Source organism: Tursiops truncatus, chromosome 15, assembly GCF_011762595.2.
Source record: "Tursiops truncatus isolate mTurTru1 chromosome 15, mTurTru1.mat.Y, whole genome shotgun sequence".
NCBI classification, from domain to species: Eukaryota; Metazoa; Chordata; class Mammalia; order Artiodactyla; family Delphinidae; genus Tursiops; species Tursiops truncatus.
Window position 1 is genome coordinate 6320021 of NC_047048.1, and position 18466 is coordinate 6338486.

Consider the following 18466-nt stretch of genomic DNA (forward strand, 5'->3'; position numbering starts at 1 on the left):
GCATTGCTTGGCCCACAGAGTTTGGGCTGAATTTCAGTGCTTCTATGCCCCTCCGCTGAATGCCACTGTGCACACATGAGCTCGGGCTCAGCCACTGTCTTGGGTCTGGTTCCGTAAAAGCAGGGCCTGAGGGCTCTGGCACAAATAGTTTACTGAGAGAGTGATCTCAGGGGAAGGGAATGAGGGGAATCTGGGTGGGCAAGGGGAAAAGCTGGGTGAAGATGTGCTCTCTGTGGAGTTTGATTCCACAGGAAGCCTGAAAGAGATTTGTAATACAGAGTAGATCCCACTTGGAGGCACAGGCCAGCCTTTTGTACCCCATCATAGACTGGTCTTCTTATCCCCCAGGAGGCACAGGCTCCCAGGTGAAGTGGCTTCAGTTTGGCCCCGGGAGATTCTCTAGAGAGCAGGGCAGCCTTTAATCAGTAGCAGCCGATACTCCCAGTAACTGGGGGAGGAACGTGCAGCTCAGGGTGAGGGATCTGGTAACTGCCTGGAAGTCCTGGCTGAATTTCATGAATACACCGTGTCTGTAAGGAGGGAATGAACTCTCTTGATTCTTCTTGTTTGTTTATTTTTTCCCTTGGGATCTGTCTTTCCTCGGCCAGCAATGGACTCAAGTTTGGAAACTTTTCAGAAACAATTTTTGCCCCAGGGTAGGAGGAGGAGAGTGGGAGGGACATCACCCCAGGGGACTTTGAGGTCCTACAGAGGTGGGGTGAAGTGGGGCTGGAGGTCCTGCTCTGGGCCCTGAGCTCACACAGCTGGACAGACACCCCCAGCCCCAGTTAGAATCCAGGAAATAATGTCCTGAACATTTATGACTCAGTGTCGCCACACACAGCAGGTGGTAAGAGGAGCCATTTAAACATTAAACAAGGAGGAAAGAAATGAAGAGTTCACGTTCAGCAAACCCAACATTTTAATGATTTTTCACTACAGCTTCAGCTCATGTCTCCTCCTCTTGCTGTCAGAAGATACATTCCATAATTTGTGATTACGCTATAATTCTTGTCCTTATTAGCACTAGTTGAACAGTTTATGAGCTCATAAGAGTGAACATTTCTAGAGGGTCTGCTGAGGGTCAGGTATCTGATGGACAAGGTCACATGTTCTCTTCACTCAAAGCCACCAGGAGGCCGACTTGCAGATCAGGCCCCAAAACCTTCAGGTCAGGGACCAGAGTCTGGTCTGATCTGGGCTCCTTGAGGAGGGAAAGACATAATTATGAATGCTCATTTTATAGATTAGGCAACTGAGGTTGAGAGGGTTTAAATAACTCACCCAGCGCCTGATATCAGCCACATTTTGTGGATCCCTGCTAGCCAGCTGTCTACACAACAGGAGCACAGATGTCCCTGGAGTCCATAGGAAGCTAAGGGACCTCCTGGGGCAGGTTCCCATCCATACCTTTTCCTCCCCGCTTTCCCCCTCATTCCCTGGCAAATTCGTACAGATTCTTAACCATTTGGACGTTTTGATTTTGTGGTTCCAAAAAGTCAAAATGTCAGAAATGTTACTGCATTACAGCCACTAGGATGGCTATAAAAAATAATGTAAAAAGCAAGTGTTGGTGAGAATGTGTAGAAATTGGACAGCTCATTCATTGCCGGTGGGGTTGTAAAGTGGTGCGACAATCATGGAAAATGTTTGGCCACTCCTCAGCAAGGAAAGCATAGAATTACCACATGACCCAGCAGCTGCACTCCTGGGGAGATGACAGGATTGGAAACAGTTTCTCAAAACCAGTACATGTATCTTCATGTTCGTTGCCGCACTATCCACAAAAGCAAAAGGTTGGAAACAAGGAAAATCCATGGATGAATGGATAAATAAATGGTTGTATATGTTGTATACAATATGATGAAACAAACTTATTTTTAAGGCAAGACAAGAAAAAAAGTTTTCATACATTAAATTCCCTGTCTGGAGGCTTCCCTGGTGGTGCAGTGGTTGAGAGTCCGCCTGCTGATGCAGGAGACACGGGTTCGTGCCCCGGTACGGGAGGATCCCACATGCCGCGGAGCGGCTGGGCCCGTGAGCCATGGCCGCTGAGCCTGTGCGTCCGGAGCCTGTGCTCCGCAACGGGAGAGGCCACAACAGTGAGGGGCCCGCGTACCACAAAAAAAAAAAAAAAAAAAAATTCCCTCTCTGCCGGGACCTCCCTGGTGGTCCAGTGGTTAAGACTTTGCCTTCCAATGTAGGGGGTGTGGGTTGGATCCCTGCTGGGGAGCTAAGATCCCACATGCCTCGAGGCTAAAAAACCTAAACAGAAAACAGAAGCAGTATTGTAACAAATTCAATAAAGACTTTAAAAGCGGTCCACATCAAAAGAAAAAAAATCTTAAAAAAAAACAAATTCCCTCTCTGCGATTTGGGCCACGCTCCCCCTTTAGAGTGCATTGTGCATGTGCATTAACCAGACCTCCTTAGAAGACACAGGAATGCCTGCTTCATCGTCAAGAGCAATTTTCTCTGGTGCCAGCAAGATAACTCCTTAGAGATAACAATCCTTTTAGTCTTGTAAGGGGTTGCAACGTGCAGATCTGGCTTGTGTAAATTGTCAGTATGTCATTTGATGTATAACCCCCTTTTTTTTTTTTTTTTTTTTTTTTTTTTTTTGCGGTACGCGGGCCTCCCACTGCTGTGGCCTCTCCTGTTGCGGAGCACAGGCTCCGGACGCGCAGGCTCAGCGGCCATGGCTCACGGGCCCAGCCGCTCCGCGGCATGTGGGATCTTCCCGGACCGGGTCACGAACCCGTGTTCCCTGCATCGGCAGGCGGACTCTCAACCACTGCGCCACCAGGGAAGCCCTGTTGTATAACCTTTTGACTCAAAAACTTACATAACTGTGCTTTGACCTCTAATGGTTGGAACGGTCCTCAAAGCTTTCTGAAAGATTGTCTCCCAGGTTATAATCCTCAGATTGGCTCGAATAAAATTTTCTATTTCTTTCTTAGATTGACTATTTTTTTTTAAGGGAACTTTTAATTTTTATTTATTTATTTATTTGTTTATTTTTGGCTGCATTGGGTCTTCCTTCCTGCACTGGTGTTCTTTAGTTGCAGTGAGCAGGGGCTACTCTTCCTTGCAGTGTGCAGGCTTCTCATTGCGGTGGCTTCTCTTGTTGTGGAGCACGGGCTCTAGAGCGCAGGCTCAGTAGTTGTGGCGCATGGGCTTAGTTGCTCTGTGGCATGTGGGATCTTCCAGACCAGGGCTCAAACCCATGTCCCCTACATCGGCAGGCGGATTCTTAACCACTGCACCACCAGGGAAGCCCTAGATTGACTGTTAATTAATTTTTTCATAAATAGAATAGTATTCATCCATCAAAGGAGTGAAGTACTGATGCATGGTGCAAGAGGGATGAACCTTGAAACGTGAATGAAAGAATCCAGACACAAAAGGCCACATATTACATGAATCCATTTATATGAAACATCTAGAATGTACATTGGTGGTTATCAGGGCCTGGGAAGAGGAGAGTGGAGGGTATGTGCTTAATGGGCACAAATTTTATTTTGGTGTAATGGAAATATTTTGGAACTAGATAGTGGTGTAGGTAGCACAACATTGTGCATGTGCTAAATGACACTAAGTTGTTCACTTTAAAATGGTTAATTTTGTGCCATGAGTTTTACCTCAGTTAAAATTTTCAAATCCCGGGACTGTACCCTATCAAGTACAAGACAGGTCACTATGGTGCCTGCAAAGCCCAATAGCTCTTTCCAGAGGCCTTGCACGCTCTCCAGCCCCCTGTTGACCAGACCAGGGTGAGACATTGACCCTAGAAGCAGAGGATCCCTGTCTTGGCCTGGGATCTGATCACTCCTTTATTAGCAGTAAGAAAGTTGGCTTGATTTAGACCCTGTCTTTTTCAACCAAGAAATGAGAAGCATACTCAACAATGATAATGATGGTAAGGCGGGCCACTCTCACATCCTGAAATGCCCTCTCCCCTTCTCTCCTTCTGGCCAAATGCATGAGGAGATGGGATCAAGACAAGTCTGAAGAAGCCACTCTTGGCCAGATGAAGAAGCGTCTTCAGATACTACCCTGAGGCACTTAGATTTTATCTTGGGGATGATGGGAGTGTTTGTAGGGCTTTGAACCACAGAGGAATGTTACAAGATCTGTGTTTTACCAGACTCTGTCGGGTGGCTTAAGAAGGGAATTCCCTGGATGAGGCCAGCACAGAGTCAAGCAAAACTTGTTAGGAAGTTACTGCAGCGATGAGGAGAGACCAATGCTTTTCCTTTCTTTTCCAACATGCCTCAAGACCCTCGTTTTTTCCCTTCATCTTATACTTCCTGTTTCGTTCATTCCTTTCCATATGGTTGTCCGATATTTGCCTCTGTTCTCTGATTCCTCTTTTACTCCTTTTCATCACTTTTTACTTTCTGCTCTCCTGGAAACCCAAATGATTCTGATTGTGACATGTCTGAACCATTTGCTACATCCTCGAACTGCTGACACCAAAAGTGCAGTGAATACCCAACTTAGTAACGGGTAGAAGGATGTGCATATCGTTTTTGTAGTCACAACCAGCTGTGCAGCATTTGGAACAAGAGTGGAAGCACGATGGGATGTGTGGCAGGAAATAGTTATCCCATGGGAAGATGACATAACCTGCAAAGTTATTTCAGGAGGCCCCTTGAATCTAAGCGAACAAGCCATAGGCACAATTTAGAATCGCAAGATCTGGCTCTGTGCTCTGGATTCATGGTTTAATTGCTTGGGCAGGACTTTTCTCCACCCTGAGCTTCTATTTCCACATCTGTCAAGGGGGAATTAAATAATCCCAATACTGCTTATCTCACAGAGTCTTCACGACGATCAATTAAGAGAGACATGAAAGAACTTTATACGGTGTACAGGGTGGTAGAGATGTTAGTGGCTAGTTTATCAGGAAAGAGACCCTCCAGGATGGAGTAGAAAGTGAGCAGCCCTGAGGATGTCCTCCTCTTCTTCCCTTTGCTGTGAAGTCTATGGAAGTGCTTCTGCTTCGGGGCATGGGGGAGGGGCTTTCTCTATGGTGCAGTGTGTGTGGGTCTGAAAAAATATTCTCCTACCTCACCCCAGCTCTCATCGATGGGCTTGCAAGGGGACATCACCTTGTCTCTGGTTTGGGGCAGAGCACTGGTCACCACCCTCTTGGAAGATCCGGGTTTTAGTGATAGGCTCCCATTAAATTCTTGGGCAAGGCTGAGCCTGGTTTAATTTAAGACCTTGGGCTCTAAAGCTAGATAATCTAAATTTGAATCCTAACTCTGTGAGTAATTAGTGATGCATCCTTGAGTGGTCACATCACCCTTCTGTGTCCCAGCTTGCTCATTTGTAAAAGAGAGATCATAACAACACCTACCTCATGGGCTTGTTGGGGGGCGGGGGGAATTGAATGACTTAATGAAGGCTGAGTACTTACAACACGCAAGAGGGAAGAGATATGGGAACATATGTATATGTATAACTGATTCACTTTGTTATAAAACAGAAACTAACACACCATTGTAAAGCAATTATACTCCAATAAAGATGTTAAAAAATAAAAATTAAAAAAAAAAAAAAGAATTGTTAGCTTTCCTTGCCTGAGGTTAGGTCTTGCTCTCTGCGTGTGTGTGGTGTGTGTGTGTGTGTGCGCGTGTGTGTGTGTGTGTGTGGTGTATGCCCCTCTCTGCAGCCCCAGTTGAGAAACCACTCTAGAATTTAGAGCTCAAGACCTAAATGGTTGGTTGTCTTCTCCCAGGTCCATCCTATTCCATCTTGGCTCTCCATCTTGCCCTCAAGAACCCTTGGTTCCTGACTGGGCTGGAGGACTTGGAGACCCTCAATGACCTATAAGGGAAGAAGAATAATGGAGGGAATGTTTAGAAAATCCTCCACAGACACAGAGGCTGAGAGAGGCAGGCAGTGAAGGGACCACGTGGTTGAAATAAGTTCCTTTTAGATGAATTCTGGTCAATTTCCATCACGGACAGATGAGGAACAGACCCACGGATGCCCAAGGTCACACACTCCCAATGCATCAAGTCCTGCTTATTCTGTTGCCTTCATATCTTTCAAGGAGGACAGAGTTTAAGGAAAGAAAGAAAAGTCAACTATATCAATGGTAAGGGAGCTTAAGTAAGGGGTTCTTCTACTTCATAATACATGTCCTGATATGTAACTCAATACTTATTTGAGAAGTTATTTGTTTATGTCTCTCTCCCCTTTAAGTGTAGGCTTCATGAGAGCAAAGATTTTGACTTTTTTATTATCAGGGCTTGGCACGTGGCCTGAACACAGCAGGCATGGATCCCAAGCAACATACAGTGACACTGGGGTGAGGTGCCCACCTCCTCTAAGGCCAGGACAGAATGTCCTGTCACTATCTCCCCACCCTTGATACTAGGAGACCCTGAAAAGTTGTCTACTCACCTCCCCAAGCCACCAAAACTTAGCTATCACCTGTTACCCTGAAATGACATGCTCAATGCCATTGCCCTACTGAGAAGAATGAGGGCGTGGGAGCAGAGATATAATACAAACACAAAATCTTGCTTTCATTGTTTGTACACTCCAGGTTGTGACCTGTGAAATTTGAGTCTAACACACAAATCACTCCAGAGCAACACTGCCTCCCCATATGGTGGGCAATTCTTTCAGCCAGTGGACATCAGGACAGGCTTCCCAGAAGAGGAGCCACCTAGGCAAACAATATAAAAGGACAGGAATAGCAGACTGACAGTGCCTCTTGCATCACTGAGTCCCTGACACCCTGTTCACCTATTAGTGAGCTAACGCCTCCCTGAGTGTTATTTGATTTTCAACTCCAGCTCATTGCTAAGGACTGAGAAGATAAGCCATTTATAGTTGATGAAGACACTGTTTCTGAAACTTGTATAATTAGTTTACCTTGGCTGTACCATAACCACCTATTTGTCTCTGTCTTCAACCTGAATACTGTCTGGATTTTAGTCATATTCGTGCCCTAGGCATTGAGAAAAGAGCTTTGAAAGTACATGACGAGCCCATTAGTACACAAACGACTAGATGAGAGACATGGGGTGTGGGGTGATCTTCAGGCACACATGTCTTCCTTCACAATCTTAGTCTATACGTCGCTTCCTGTTAGGTCTTCCTGGCTGTGAATGAAGGGGCACAAAGATCATGCCTTCTATTATTTCCCCTTGCAGAGCAAGGCTATTTGTATTGGTTAGGACGTGGTACTGGCTACATTTTATTCCCAGGAAATGACTATCCTATCGCCATTGGGATAGATTCCAACCAGCTGGACCAGCCCTGCGGTGAATAGGGCAGGTGATGGTCATATAAGGCTTAGTGAGAAAATCATCATAGCCAAGTGTGTGTTTTGGAGGAAGATGAAATCATATAGTTTCTATAAAGGGTGTTCTCAAGAAGAATAAGAAAGGCTGTGAGTTTAGTTGAGTGAATTGAGTTGTCAGTAGTTATCAGACAACACCCCAATCATCCCATGTAGGGTGTATTTTATGTTCCTCTCAGTTGGGAACATAGAGAGGTGGATCCTACACACAAGACCCTTAGTGTCCTCATGACCTGCACCTGTCTTTATTCCTGGTGAGGTGAGATAGAGTCCTTGGTTCTGGAGACCCGTGGGGGAGCTCCTGGGCAGGGGTAGCCACGGAGATAGGAGCCAGATTGTAACCAAGTTGCTGCTGCAGCCTCGGGTCTCACTATTTCCCATAGTGACCCTTATCACGAAACAGCAAACATTGCATACTGGCATTTCAGTGCAGAAGACTTGCCAATCTATCTTCATGTTAGCTTACATATGACAGGTTGTGATCAACAGCTGTTGGGAAGCCACCTGCAGTCACTAAGCCACAGTCTCTACATCTGTAACCTGGGGGCTGTAACACGACTCCACTTAACAGCGCCCAGAGAAGTTACCGAAAGAGGGCAGAAATGTATCAGAGTTTCAGGGACTTTCTATCCTACTTTTCCTGGGGATCATCTTCCAGTTTCCCAGGCCTGTCCTTTGTCGGTATTCAGGCTTGCAGCCACTTCCCTCCTTCACTACCTCTCTGTAGGGCTCCATTCTTTTTTCAGAGATTCCAGAGGTATGCCACACACTAAGCATGGTTGTGTGTCTCACTCCCTCCACTTGGAAGCTGCTCTCAAGGAAGGAGACTGTATGGCTTCTAGCCCACACCCCAGCACAATACCTGCACCTGACATTCACCCACTTGACCTTGAATCAACGCACGAATGAATAGATGTATTCATGCATTTTACTTACCAGTGGCAGCTATGGATTTTAACAGGTGTCTCCTGGAGAAAGTCTGAACACAAAGATGACAAACTATGATGGTAGAAATTTCATGCTGCATGACAAGTCCCCAAGGAAACAAAAGAAGGCAGGTGACATAGTTGGGACTTACTGCATTTAATCAATGAGACATCCACCCTCTCAGGCTGTTGTCCAGGAGCCCTGGGGACTTTCAAGTCAGAGGGAGGGAAAGAGTTGGTGAAAGATGGGTATCACTTTCTGCAGAAGGACTTAAAGTGAGAAAGGATAAAGAGAGAAGGAAGTGCACAAGCACAGCTTAAATGTCTTGTGTTTCTGTTGAGTTTAAGAATCTTTGAGATTTTGTTTTTTACGTAATTCATGGTTTTCCAGGCCAAGCAATCCCAGGACCTGGGTCAGAATAATGACAGTGAGGCCATGTAATTTCCAGACCCTCAATCCTCAGGTTTCTCTCATAAGGAATGGGGTGCGGGCTCACAGATGACACTGACCTCTAATGTAAGCCTCCTCCTTGCCAGGTCCTCATACCCATTATAAATTCCCTACTTGTCAAAAAGCAGGAAGCCATCTGCTCTGACGCCACTTTGCCCCATAGAAAAACCTCATACCATCTTTTTGGAGTCCTGTGTACTGTGTGTGCCACAACACTGGTGGATAAAGAGGTGGGGCCCGCTTGGCTATCAGGCTGTTTCTCCTCTTTACACCCATTGATCTTGGACTTGCAGCTTCTCCAGAGATAGGGGGCCATTCTTTGGTCTAGAATCTGTCTAACTTGCTAATGCAGGACTATCTGAGGGCAGGACAGGAATCAGCCTGAATCCATACTCCTTAGTGTGCCATCACCATCCCCTCCATATCCTGTCTCTCCCTCAGGAGCCTTCTTGTCAATAGAATCCTGATGGATCATCCTGAATGTGCAGGGATGGTGGCCGAGGTGCAGCCAGGCTCTCTTGTTGTATTAATAATCCAGGAAGATGGTGTGGTCACCAAAGAGCCGCTTGAAAAGGACACAGAGTGGCCCAGTGATCTTACCTCCACCAGCTCAAGTCCACCAAACTTTCTCATTCCCACTCGGCAGAAAGCACTGTCTTGGTTCCAGGGACATGATGGTGACGAATACCCAGACTGTGCACAAGCTCTCAATCTGGTGGGGGAACTAGGTAAGGAATCCAACAGTCGTGATGGACATATTAAAACTGTGTGCAGAGGACAGAAGTTCGCCAGAGGAAGAAGAGGTTATATCTGTTCAAGGAAGTTGGTTAGGAAAGTCTCTAAAACGGTGGGTTCTGTCTGAGCTGGGATTTGAAGGATGAACAGGAGACTTAGAGAGGAAACAAGGACATTTCTAGGCAGAGGAAACTGCATGGGTAAAGATCTGTAGACCTAGCTTGTTGGAAGAATTTCAGGTATTTTAAAGTGTGGGCAGTTATGGGGACAAGGGTAGTTTAGAGGAGATATGGTCAGTGGCTTTATGTGAGTTTCTGTAATAGTTGGGCTTACTGATAACACTGATTGAGTTGATATTGAATTGTCACAGATACCAACTCAAGGGACGTCGAACTGGAGTGTCCCTGATGCTTTGCCAACCATCAAGGCAGGGAGGGCTCATGCAGGTGGAGCACAGGTGGCCCTTCTACTGGCTGCAGCTCCAGCTCCACCCCCTTCCCAGAACATAAAGCTTCCAGCCTCACTGAATCTCCACTGGCCAGGAAGGGAAACTCCACACTCAAAGGCCTGCAAAGAATAGCACACACAGCTGAAAGGAAACTCAGAGGAGGGAAACTCAGAGGAAAGTGGCCATGGACCCAATCTCAAGCTTTTCCACGGAAACCTGGGTTCTCCTGGCTACCATCCTCGTGCTTCTCTATATGTGAGTAACTGTCCAGGCTTGTCTCCTCTGTGATCTTGGACTTGGGGTGCTAATCAGGTCTCCCTTTCCTTGTCTGTTTTGAAGATCCAAGTTAATGGACCAGAAGTTGTTAAAGCTTTGGGTACTACCAAAAAAAAACCTTTTCCCCTTTCTACCTAGAATGAGAATCTCCAAATCATGGAAGAGTCAGGTAACTAATAAACATGATTAATTCCCTGGAAGATTCCTGCCTCAACTTCTCAGGAACACTCAAATTGGAAACATTTATCAAGTATTCATTCTAGGATTGGGACGGTGAAGACTTCAGCTGCTTTTATCTAATCATCATTACTTTTTGTGGGTCTCACAGTGCAGGTGGGAAAGGAGGTGATGAGTGGATGTAATATCAGTTTTGGAATCGCTGTTATTAGTTATCACCTACATGTTACCTCCCTAGGTTGACTGTCCAGTTCTGAGTCAGTGACTGGCCAGCTCCAGCACTTACTACACAATCCCTGTGACCTGGTTTCCTCTTCCACTTTATAGATACGGAACTTATTCACATGGACTTTTTAAGAAGCTGGGGATTCCTGGGCCAACACCTCTGCCTTATTTTGGAAATATTCTGTCCTACCAAAAGGTACGTGATGTTTGAGCTCCAGCTTTGCTTCTTCTGGTTGCAAATCTCAGCTGAGTTCCATGATAAAATTTCCCCTTCTCAAGAGAAAGGTCTGAAGTTTCATGCTTTCCAGAAACGACACCATAGGCTCCACTCAGCACATGGCCAAGTTTACCCCATGGCTCCATTTTCAGCTGTTAGGAGCCTCAGGTTTTGCGGCCTCAGACAGCCCAGCTCTCTAGCTGATTCAGCACAGGACTTGATTTTCCACCTGGTGAGTATTGTGAAGAGGATTTTCTTTCTGCCAGGTGCAGATTCCCAGGAAGGCACCATCCCCTTAGTATTAGGAGAAAAGCATGAAGAGGGTGCCTGGTCGTGGCTTATTAAGCTGCCTACACTACAGTCAGACTTTCCTTTTGCTAGCATGTGCTGTGGGTACCCTTTTAAAAGAAATTCCTCCTGGATTGATTGGAAACTTCACTTTCTGAGGCAACCCTAGTACTCACCGTTGAGTAATTTGCACATACTTGAATTCCCTCAAGAACTGCTAACCCCAGCAGTTATTTCCATGCTCTAATCCACCTCTTGTACCGGTGACTATTTTGGAGATTTGAGAGATGGAACAAGAACTTTCTGCTTTACTTCTGTGTCTTCAGAGGAGGCACCTCATGGATGAGTTTGAGCAGAGAGAGAGTATAACGGAGACTGGATAGTGGTTGTCTTCGACTTCAGATATTTAACTACTAAATGAACTGTGGGTTAAAAAACAAAAAAACAAGGCAGAATTACTTATGGAAAATCACTAGAAAGGACAGGATTTGGCAAAATTATTAAAATTTTAATTTAACTGAACAGAATGTACTAGGTGGCATATGGACTATGAATTCTGGCTGAGCCTTGATATTAATCCAGCTCTGATGCCTTGCCCAGGGCCTGGCCCCTGAAATGAAGGTCATGAGCTACGTCCATGTGTCCAGGGGGCAGAGCCTTGTGTGTAGGCTGCTCTCTGGCTCAGATTTCCTTTCCTGCAGACATAAGCCTTGTTTCTCAGATCCTGATTCTCCCAACTGAGGTCTTCATTGTCTCATTACTGCCTGTGAACTTCATGAACTGTTTTCTCTCTGAAAAAGCAATAATTTATTTTCCACCTTTCCCGGATGAACTCCTTAGTAGATGCACTCCGAGACCCACATTTCTGGGACTTTCTTTTGCATAGTTAAACCATCAAATATCACAGCAGAAAGTTAGCTACAGGAAGGTTTTTGTTGTTGTTTGTTTTTAAGTTACAGAAGTGAAAACTTAGGGCAAGTGTTTTAATTGCACTGTCCTTTGTCCTTTGTGTAGTTGTGGTATCTCCCCATCTTTTCCGTGCTGAGCTGGAAAACTAGAAGGCGATCTACTTTGTCATTCATTCATTCACTCACTCACTTTATCACTCACCACACGCCCTAGATGTTTTGTTTACTGCTAGACCCAAAGAAGTTACTGGCGCCTTAACTCCCTTATTCTGCTAGAATTCTAGAGGGGGCTCATGAGATAAATGAAAAGGCTGCTTAACTAGGAGATGCAAGTGTGTGTAGGAAACTCTTACCCTCAGCTTCAGTTTTCTCACTTGTCCCTGGAGGATTAACTCAGAGGGTTATGAGATTTTAGAGACAACACGGTGCTCAAGCAAAAACCCTCAGAAAGACAAGGAGTAATTAGTATTCATTGACAAGGGTAAGTGTTTAGTATCTACAATACTCAAAGAAAATTCGAGTGATTTTAAATTCTCCATTTCAAATATCTCCTCTATTTTGTCTTCTTTCCCCTAAGATGTCTCTGAAAAAGTGTTTCCTTGCATTTGCCAGTGGGAAATAGGAAGCCTGATACCATGCGATTCAAGTAATTTTTGTCCTAATTAGAGGTAAAGTTCAATACATTTAAACTAATAATCCAATTTTTTTTCTTGCAGGGTATTTGGGATTTTGACAATAAATGTTTTAAAAAGTATGGGAAAATGTGGGGGTGAGTATTCTGGAAACTTCCATTGTGTAGACTTGTTATGATGTGGCGCCCCCTTGTGGTGTGGAGGACAGTCTCAGTCCAGAGCTTCCTAGGATGAAGTCATCTATCGTAAAGCTTTGGAGGCTTGTTCTACCAGGGATCCCAGATGTCACCAGGTGTCCAGGTCCACAGTCTGAGTCAGGCCTGGAGAGTCACAGGTCATCACTTTGCTCCAGACTTTGAGGCCCAGGGACTCCTAACATCACTTTATGCCCAGTACCTTGCTCTTCCCCCCTTCGCCATTTTCTCCTTCCTTGGGGCACCTTTAATTGCATAAAATGCATTATTCCAGAACATTCTAATATCTGCTCACAAATGTATGCTTTTATCGTCTCCCACATGATTCACTTTTAATTAAAAACCAAAACTCCTTTACCTAAATTTTGGATTTAATATGTCCTTTTCAAAGAAGGACTCGGGGGCATAGGTAACAAGAAAAGGAAACCATTTCTGCTCAGCTTTTTAAAAATTTCTCTGCACTTATGTAGTTTAGTTTGTTTTTTTTTAAGTCAAGACTTTTCAGTAGAAGTGTATACTGGTATTGCTTTAACTACTCTATTCCTCTGACTTTGAAGAGATGTGGGATATTTCTAACACATAGTGTTTCCGGTGGGCTGAAGGACTTGATGATTTTGGAGAGTGGCCCCAGCTGATTCCAGTGGCTGGTCCCTTTTGCAGCTGCTGGAGGTTTGGTGCGAGCAGCAGGAGAGGTGTAACGTGGTGACTATTTGCCAAAAGCAAGTGGGAGAAAGTTCTTCCTCTCTGTACCTCTTCATCTTCTCTCATCAAGTTCTCAGAAACCATAGGGCTCTGCTGAGTTGCCATGGCCCCCAAAGGCAACGTGATTGCGTGGAAAAACACGTAGCACTGGATTGCCACTGGACCAGCTCCAAATGCCCCTCCAACATTTAGTACTTTTGAGCTCTGGATGGAGTCACTCTTTCATAGTTCTCTTTTTAGAAAATGTTTCTCATGTTTAGGTGTAAATAAGAACCACGTGGGAGGGCTTGTTAAAAATTAAGCCTTGGGCCCCACCCTCCAGCAACACTGAACCTGGAGGATCTGGGATGGGGCCCAAGAATCTGAATTTTAACTCAGAGTGTAAGAAATACTAAGGCTGGAGTGACATCATGAGTATAAAGGGTCACCCCAAACCACTATCCCTTCTCCACCCAGGTGTTTTTGAAAAAACATGATGGGAAGAAGGGAAATCAGCCAAGAAATATGGTCAGTCAGATGAAAAAGCAGATTAAGTGCCTCCTCAATCCCTTCCGTCACTGCTTCAACACTAAATGCACACGACACTCACTTAAACCCTCTCAGTTTTAGTTCTCATCCATTTTTATATGTGATCACAAAACCATTTGAAATTCCTGTGTGAAGTCAGAGGAATAATAGGTAACATGTAGAAAACCTTCCATTGTGTTCTAGCCATCGCAAACGATTGATAGAGGAAACAAAATGCCGGAAGACAGTGTGATTAACTTAGAGTCAACCTCATGCCAGTGGCCCATTCCCATGAATGGGCATCCTGACAGTCAGGAGATCAGGCCAAATTGGGATGTGTCACATTTGAGGAGTCAGCTTTGTGTGGTACATGTGTCAAAAGTGGACCTGCCTAGCTGCTGATGGATGTCAGTCACCAACATGGAGCCCTAGTCCCTCTTGGAACCCATGTCGAAGAATAAATATAAATAGTGAAAAGAAAATATTTTAAAAATGAATTTATACATGTTCCTCTGAATTACTTGATTCTCTCAGTCCTTTTGTTTCAAATCCTTGATGCTACCAAGGATATCTCCTTGTTATTTAAAATACGATTTCCTTTAAAAAAAAGTATAAAGTAAGCGTATTTTTGAAAATAGAGCAAAGAAACCTTTCATAATCCTACTTTCACTTTTGAACATTCTTAATCTTCTTCCATTTGCAGACACATTGTACATATTTATGATCAGTGTGTCTACAAGTTTCAGCTATTACATCATTACATTTTTCATGCTTTTGATATATCTTCAAAAATGACAGAATGGGTGGACTCTCCGTAATTAATTATTTTTTTGTTTCAAGTTAATTAACTTGCCTTCAATTATTTACTAAGCTAACTTATGTTTTGATATGAAATATTTTAAAGCCCTAAGAATTATGAAGTTGGTATAGGAAATACCCATACACACACCACCTAGATCTAACCCATGTTTTAATGTTATTTCTAACCATGATCTCTAGGAGTAGGGATTATGTAACATCTAGTTGAAAATCTGGACTTCTGGTTGTGGCTCCAGCTGCAGAAACTGGCTCATTAAGTTTAATCAGCTCTGTTTTCCCTACACAGGTTTTTTGATGGTCGACAGCCTGTGTTGGCTATCACAGATCTAGACATGATCAAAACAGTGCTAGTGAAAGAATGTTATTCTGTCTTCACAAACCGGCGGGTAGGCATGCATTTTAAATTTTTAATTAATTAATTATTAAATTTTCATTTTGAAATAATTATAAATTCACGGCATGTTCTCAAAAGAAAAAAATACATGTTATGTACCCTCGTCATGTTTCTCCCAATGATAATATCTTGAAAAATTATAGTACAGTATCAAAGCAGGAAATTGACATTGATTCTATCCACAGAGCTTATTCAGTTTTAATCAGTTTTTTGTGCACTCATTTTTGCGTGTGTGTTGCTGTATGAAAATTTATCATGTATTTAGGCTTGTGTAACTACCTCCATCAATATACAGAACTGTTCCATCACCATAACGCCCCCTCCTACTATTCTTTTATAGTCACCGTGAGTACCTTGTCTTTTCCTCTTATCAGGGTCTTTAGCACAGCAAAATTTTTTTTTTTTTAAATTTTGATGAGGCCAATTTTGTCAATTTTTTCTTTTATGGGTTGTACCTTTGATGTCAAGTCTGAAACCTCTACCTAGTCCTAGGTTCCAAAGTTTTTCTTATTCCTCTAAACAGTATATAGTATTATGTTTTACATTTAAGTCTATGATCTTTTTTTTTTTTTTTTTTTTTTTGCAGTACGCAGGCCTCTCACTGTTGTGGCCTCTCCCGTTGCGGAGCACAGGCTCCGGACGCGCAGGCTCAGTGGCCATGGCTCACAGGCCCAGCCACTCCACGGCATGTGGGATCCTCCCGGACTGGGGCACGAACCCATGTCCCCTGCATCGGCAGGCGGACTCTCAACCACTGCGCCACCAGGGAAGCCCAAGTCTATGATCCATTTTGTGTTGATTTTTGTATAACATGTGAGCCTAGGTCATAGTTCTTTTGTCTTTGGGGTTTTTTGGGGGTTTTTTTTGCCTGTAAATGTCTGAGTTGTTCCTCCACCATTTGTGGAAAGACTCCTTCCTTCATTAAATAGCTTTTGCACCATTGTCAAAAATCATTAGGGCCTATTTCTGTGGGTCTATTTCTTACTCTCTGTTCAGTTCATTGATCTACGTATCTATCCCTCCCCCAGTACCACACAATCTTGATGACTGTAGTTGCACAGTAAGTCTTAGCAAGTAGAATATCCCTCCCACTTAATTTTTTTCAGAATTGTTTTAACTGTTTTAGGTCCTTTGCCTTTCCCTACAAATTTAGGATAAGCTAATCTATGTTTGCAAAATACTTGCTGAGGTTTTGATAAGAATTGAATTAACCCTTACATCAACTTGGGGAAAATCTATATTTTTACTAGGTCACATGTTTGAATCTATGAACGTAGTATTGTTTCTCAATTTATTTAGGCTTTCTTTGATCATTTCACAACAGTCTGTAGTATTCAGCATAGAGATTTCATACATGTTTTGTTTTATTTACACCTAAATTATTTCATTTTCTTTAGAGTGATTGTAAATGGTACTGTGTTTTTAATGTGTTGTCACATATTCATTGTTATCATATAGAAATGGGGTTGAGTTTTGTGTGTTGATCTTATATGCTACTAACTCGCTCAGGTCATTTATTAGTTCTAGAGGTTTCCCTATTATTTCCTTGAGAATTTCTATACTGACAATTATGTCAACTGAAAATAGCAACACTTTTTTCTTTTCCAATCGGTATGCCTTTCATTTATTTTTCTTGTCTTGCTGCACTAGCTAGAACTTACTGCACTAGTTCAAACTTTTTATAATGTAGGAAAAGAATGGTGCATTTTTCCTGAGCTTTCACCACCTAAAATTTTTTATTTGTTTATTTTGGACAAAAGAATTGTATATACTCAAGGTGTACTCAACATGATGCTTTGATATATGTATATGTTGTGAAATGATTACCACAAACTAATTAACACATACATCCCCCCTCATGATTACCTTTTGTGTGTGAGTGGTATGAATGTTTGAGATCTACTCTTTCAGTAAATTTCAAGTGTGCATTACAGTATTATTAACTAGAGTCACCATACTGTAAATTAGGTCTCCATTTATTCACCTGATAACTGAAAATTTGTACCCTTTGATCAATATCTTCTCCCCCTCCCCCTGCCCCATCTCCCACTAGCCTCTGATAAGCACCATTCTCCTCTATGTTGCTATCAGTTTGAATTTTTTTGTTTTTTTTAGATTCCATATATAAGTGAGATCATGTGATATTTATCCTTCTGTGTCTGGCTTAATTCACTTAGTGTGTTGTCCTCAAGGTTCATCCATGTTGTAGCAAATGGCAGGATTTTCTTTTTTAAAGCTGAGTAACATTCCATTATATATATAATTATTCACACACACACAAACACGCACACATTTCTTTATCCATTCATCTGTTCATCTACATTTAAAGGGATTGTAGGTCAGACTTACTGTTGCCATTTTCTTAATCCAGGTGTTTCATAGATTCTTTGTTTCTTCTTTTTCTCTTCTTCTTATCTCCTTTGTTATTTCATGATTTTTTTATAGTGGTATCTTTGATTCCTTCCTCTTTATCTCTTTATCAACTATAGGTTTTACTTACTGGTTAGTGAAGCTTGCAGAAAACATCTTATACATACATATAACAGCCTATTTATTCTCATTCAAAAGCTGAATGTTTTTACTCTCCCTCCCCTACTTATTTTATCTTTTTGATGTCATAGTTTATAGTTGATCCTTGAACAGTGTTGGGGTTAGGGGTGCTAACCTTCCCTGTAGTCAATTTGCATATCACTTATAGTCCGTCCTCTGTTATGTGGTTCCTTTGTATTTGAGGTTCCTCCGTCCGTGGTTTCATATCCACAGATTCAACCAATCATGGATCATGTAGTACTGTAGTATTTACTATTGAAAAAAATGCACCTGTAAGTGGACCTGCATAGTTCAAGCCTGAATTGACTAAGGGTGAATTGTACATCTTTTTATATTGTGTATCTATTAACAAATTATTTTAGCTATACTTTTTAAAAACTCTTTTGTCTTTTAACATTTACCCTAGAGTCATAAGTGACTTGCACACCACCATTACAATATTACTGTATTCTGAATTTGACTATATATTTACATTTACTAGTGAGTTTTATTATTTCATATGATTTCATGTTACTAGTTAGTGTTCTGTCTTTTCAGCTTGAAGACCTTCCTTGTAAGGCTGTTCTAGTAGTGACAAATTCTTTCTGCTTTTGTTTGTCTAAAAATTTCTTTATTCCTCCCTCATTTCTGAAGGATCCCTTTTTTGGGAAAAGTATTCTTGGTTGGTTATTTTTTCATTAAATGTTTTATATA

General features: G+C 42.8%; 1 protein-coding gene across 1 annotated transcript in view; it reads left to right on the forward strand.

Annotated features, from left to right (window-relative positions):
- Positions 1–10068: 10068 nt before the first annotated feature.
- LOC101336980 (cytochrome P450 3A29-like) overlaps positions 10069–18466 on the forward strand; it is a 28800-nt gene continuing 20402 nt past the window's right edge. Inside the window, exons 1-4 of the mRNA XM_033839162.1 lie at positions 10069–10139; positions 10665–10758; positions 12692–12744; positions 15116–15215. Coding sequence (XP_033695053.1) covers positions 10069–10139; positions 10665–10758; positions 12692–12744; positions 15116–15215 — 318 coding nt within the window. The remainder of the gene's footprint in view (positions 10140–10664; positions 10759–12691; positions 12745–15115; positions 15216–18466) is intronic.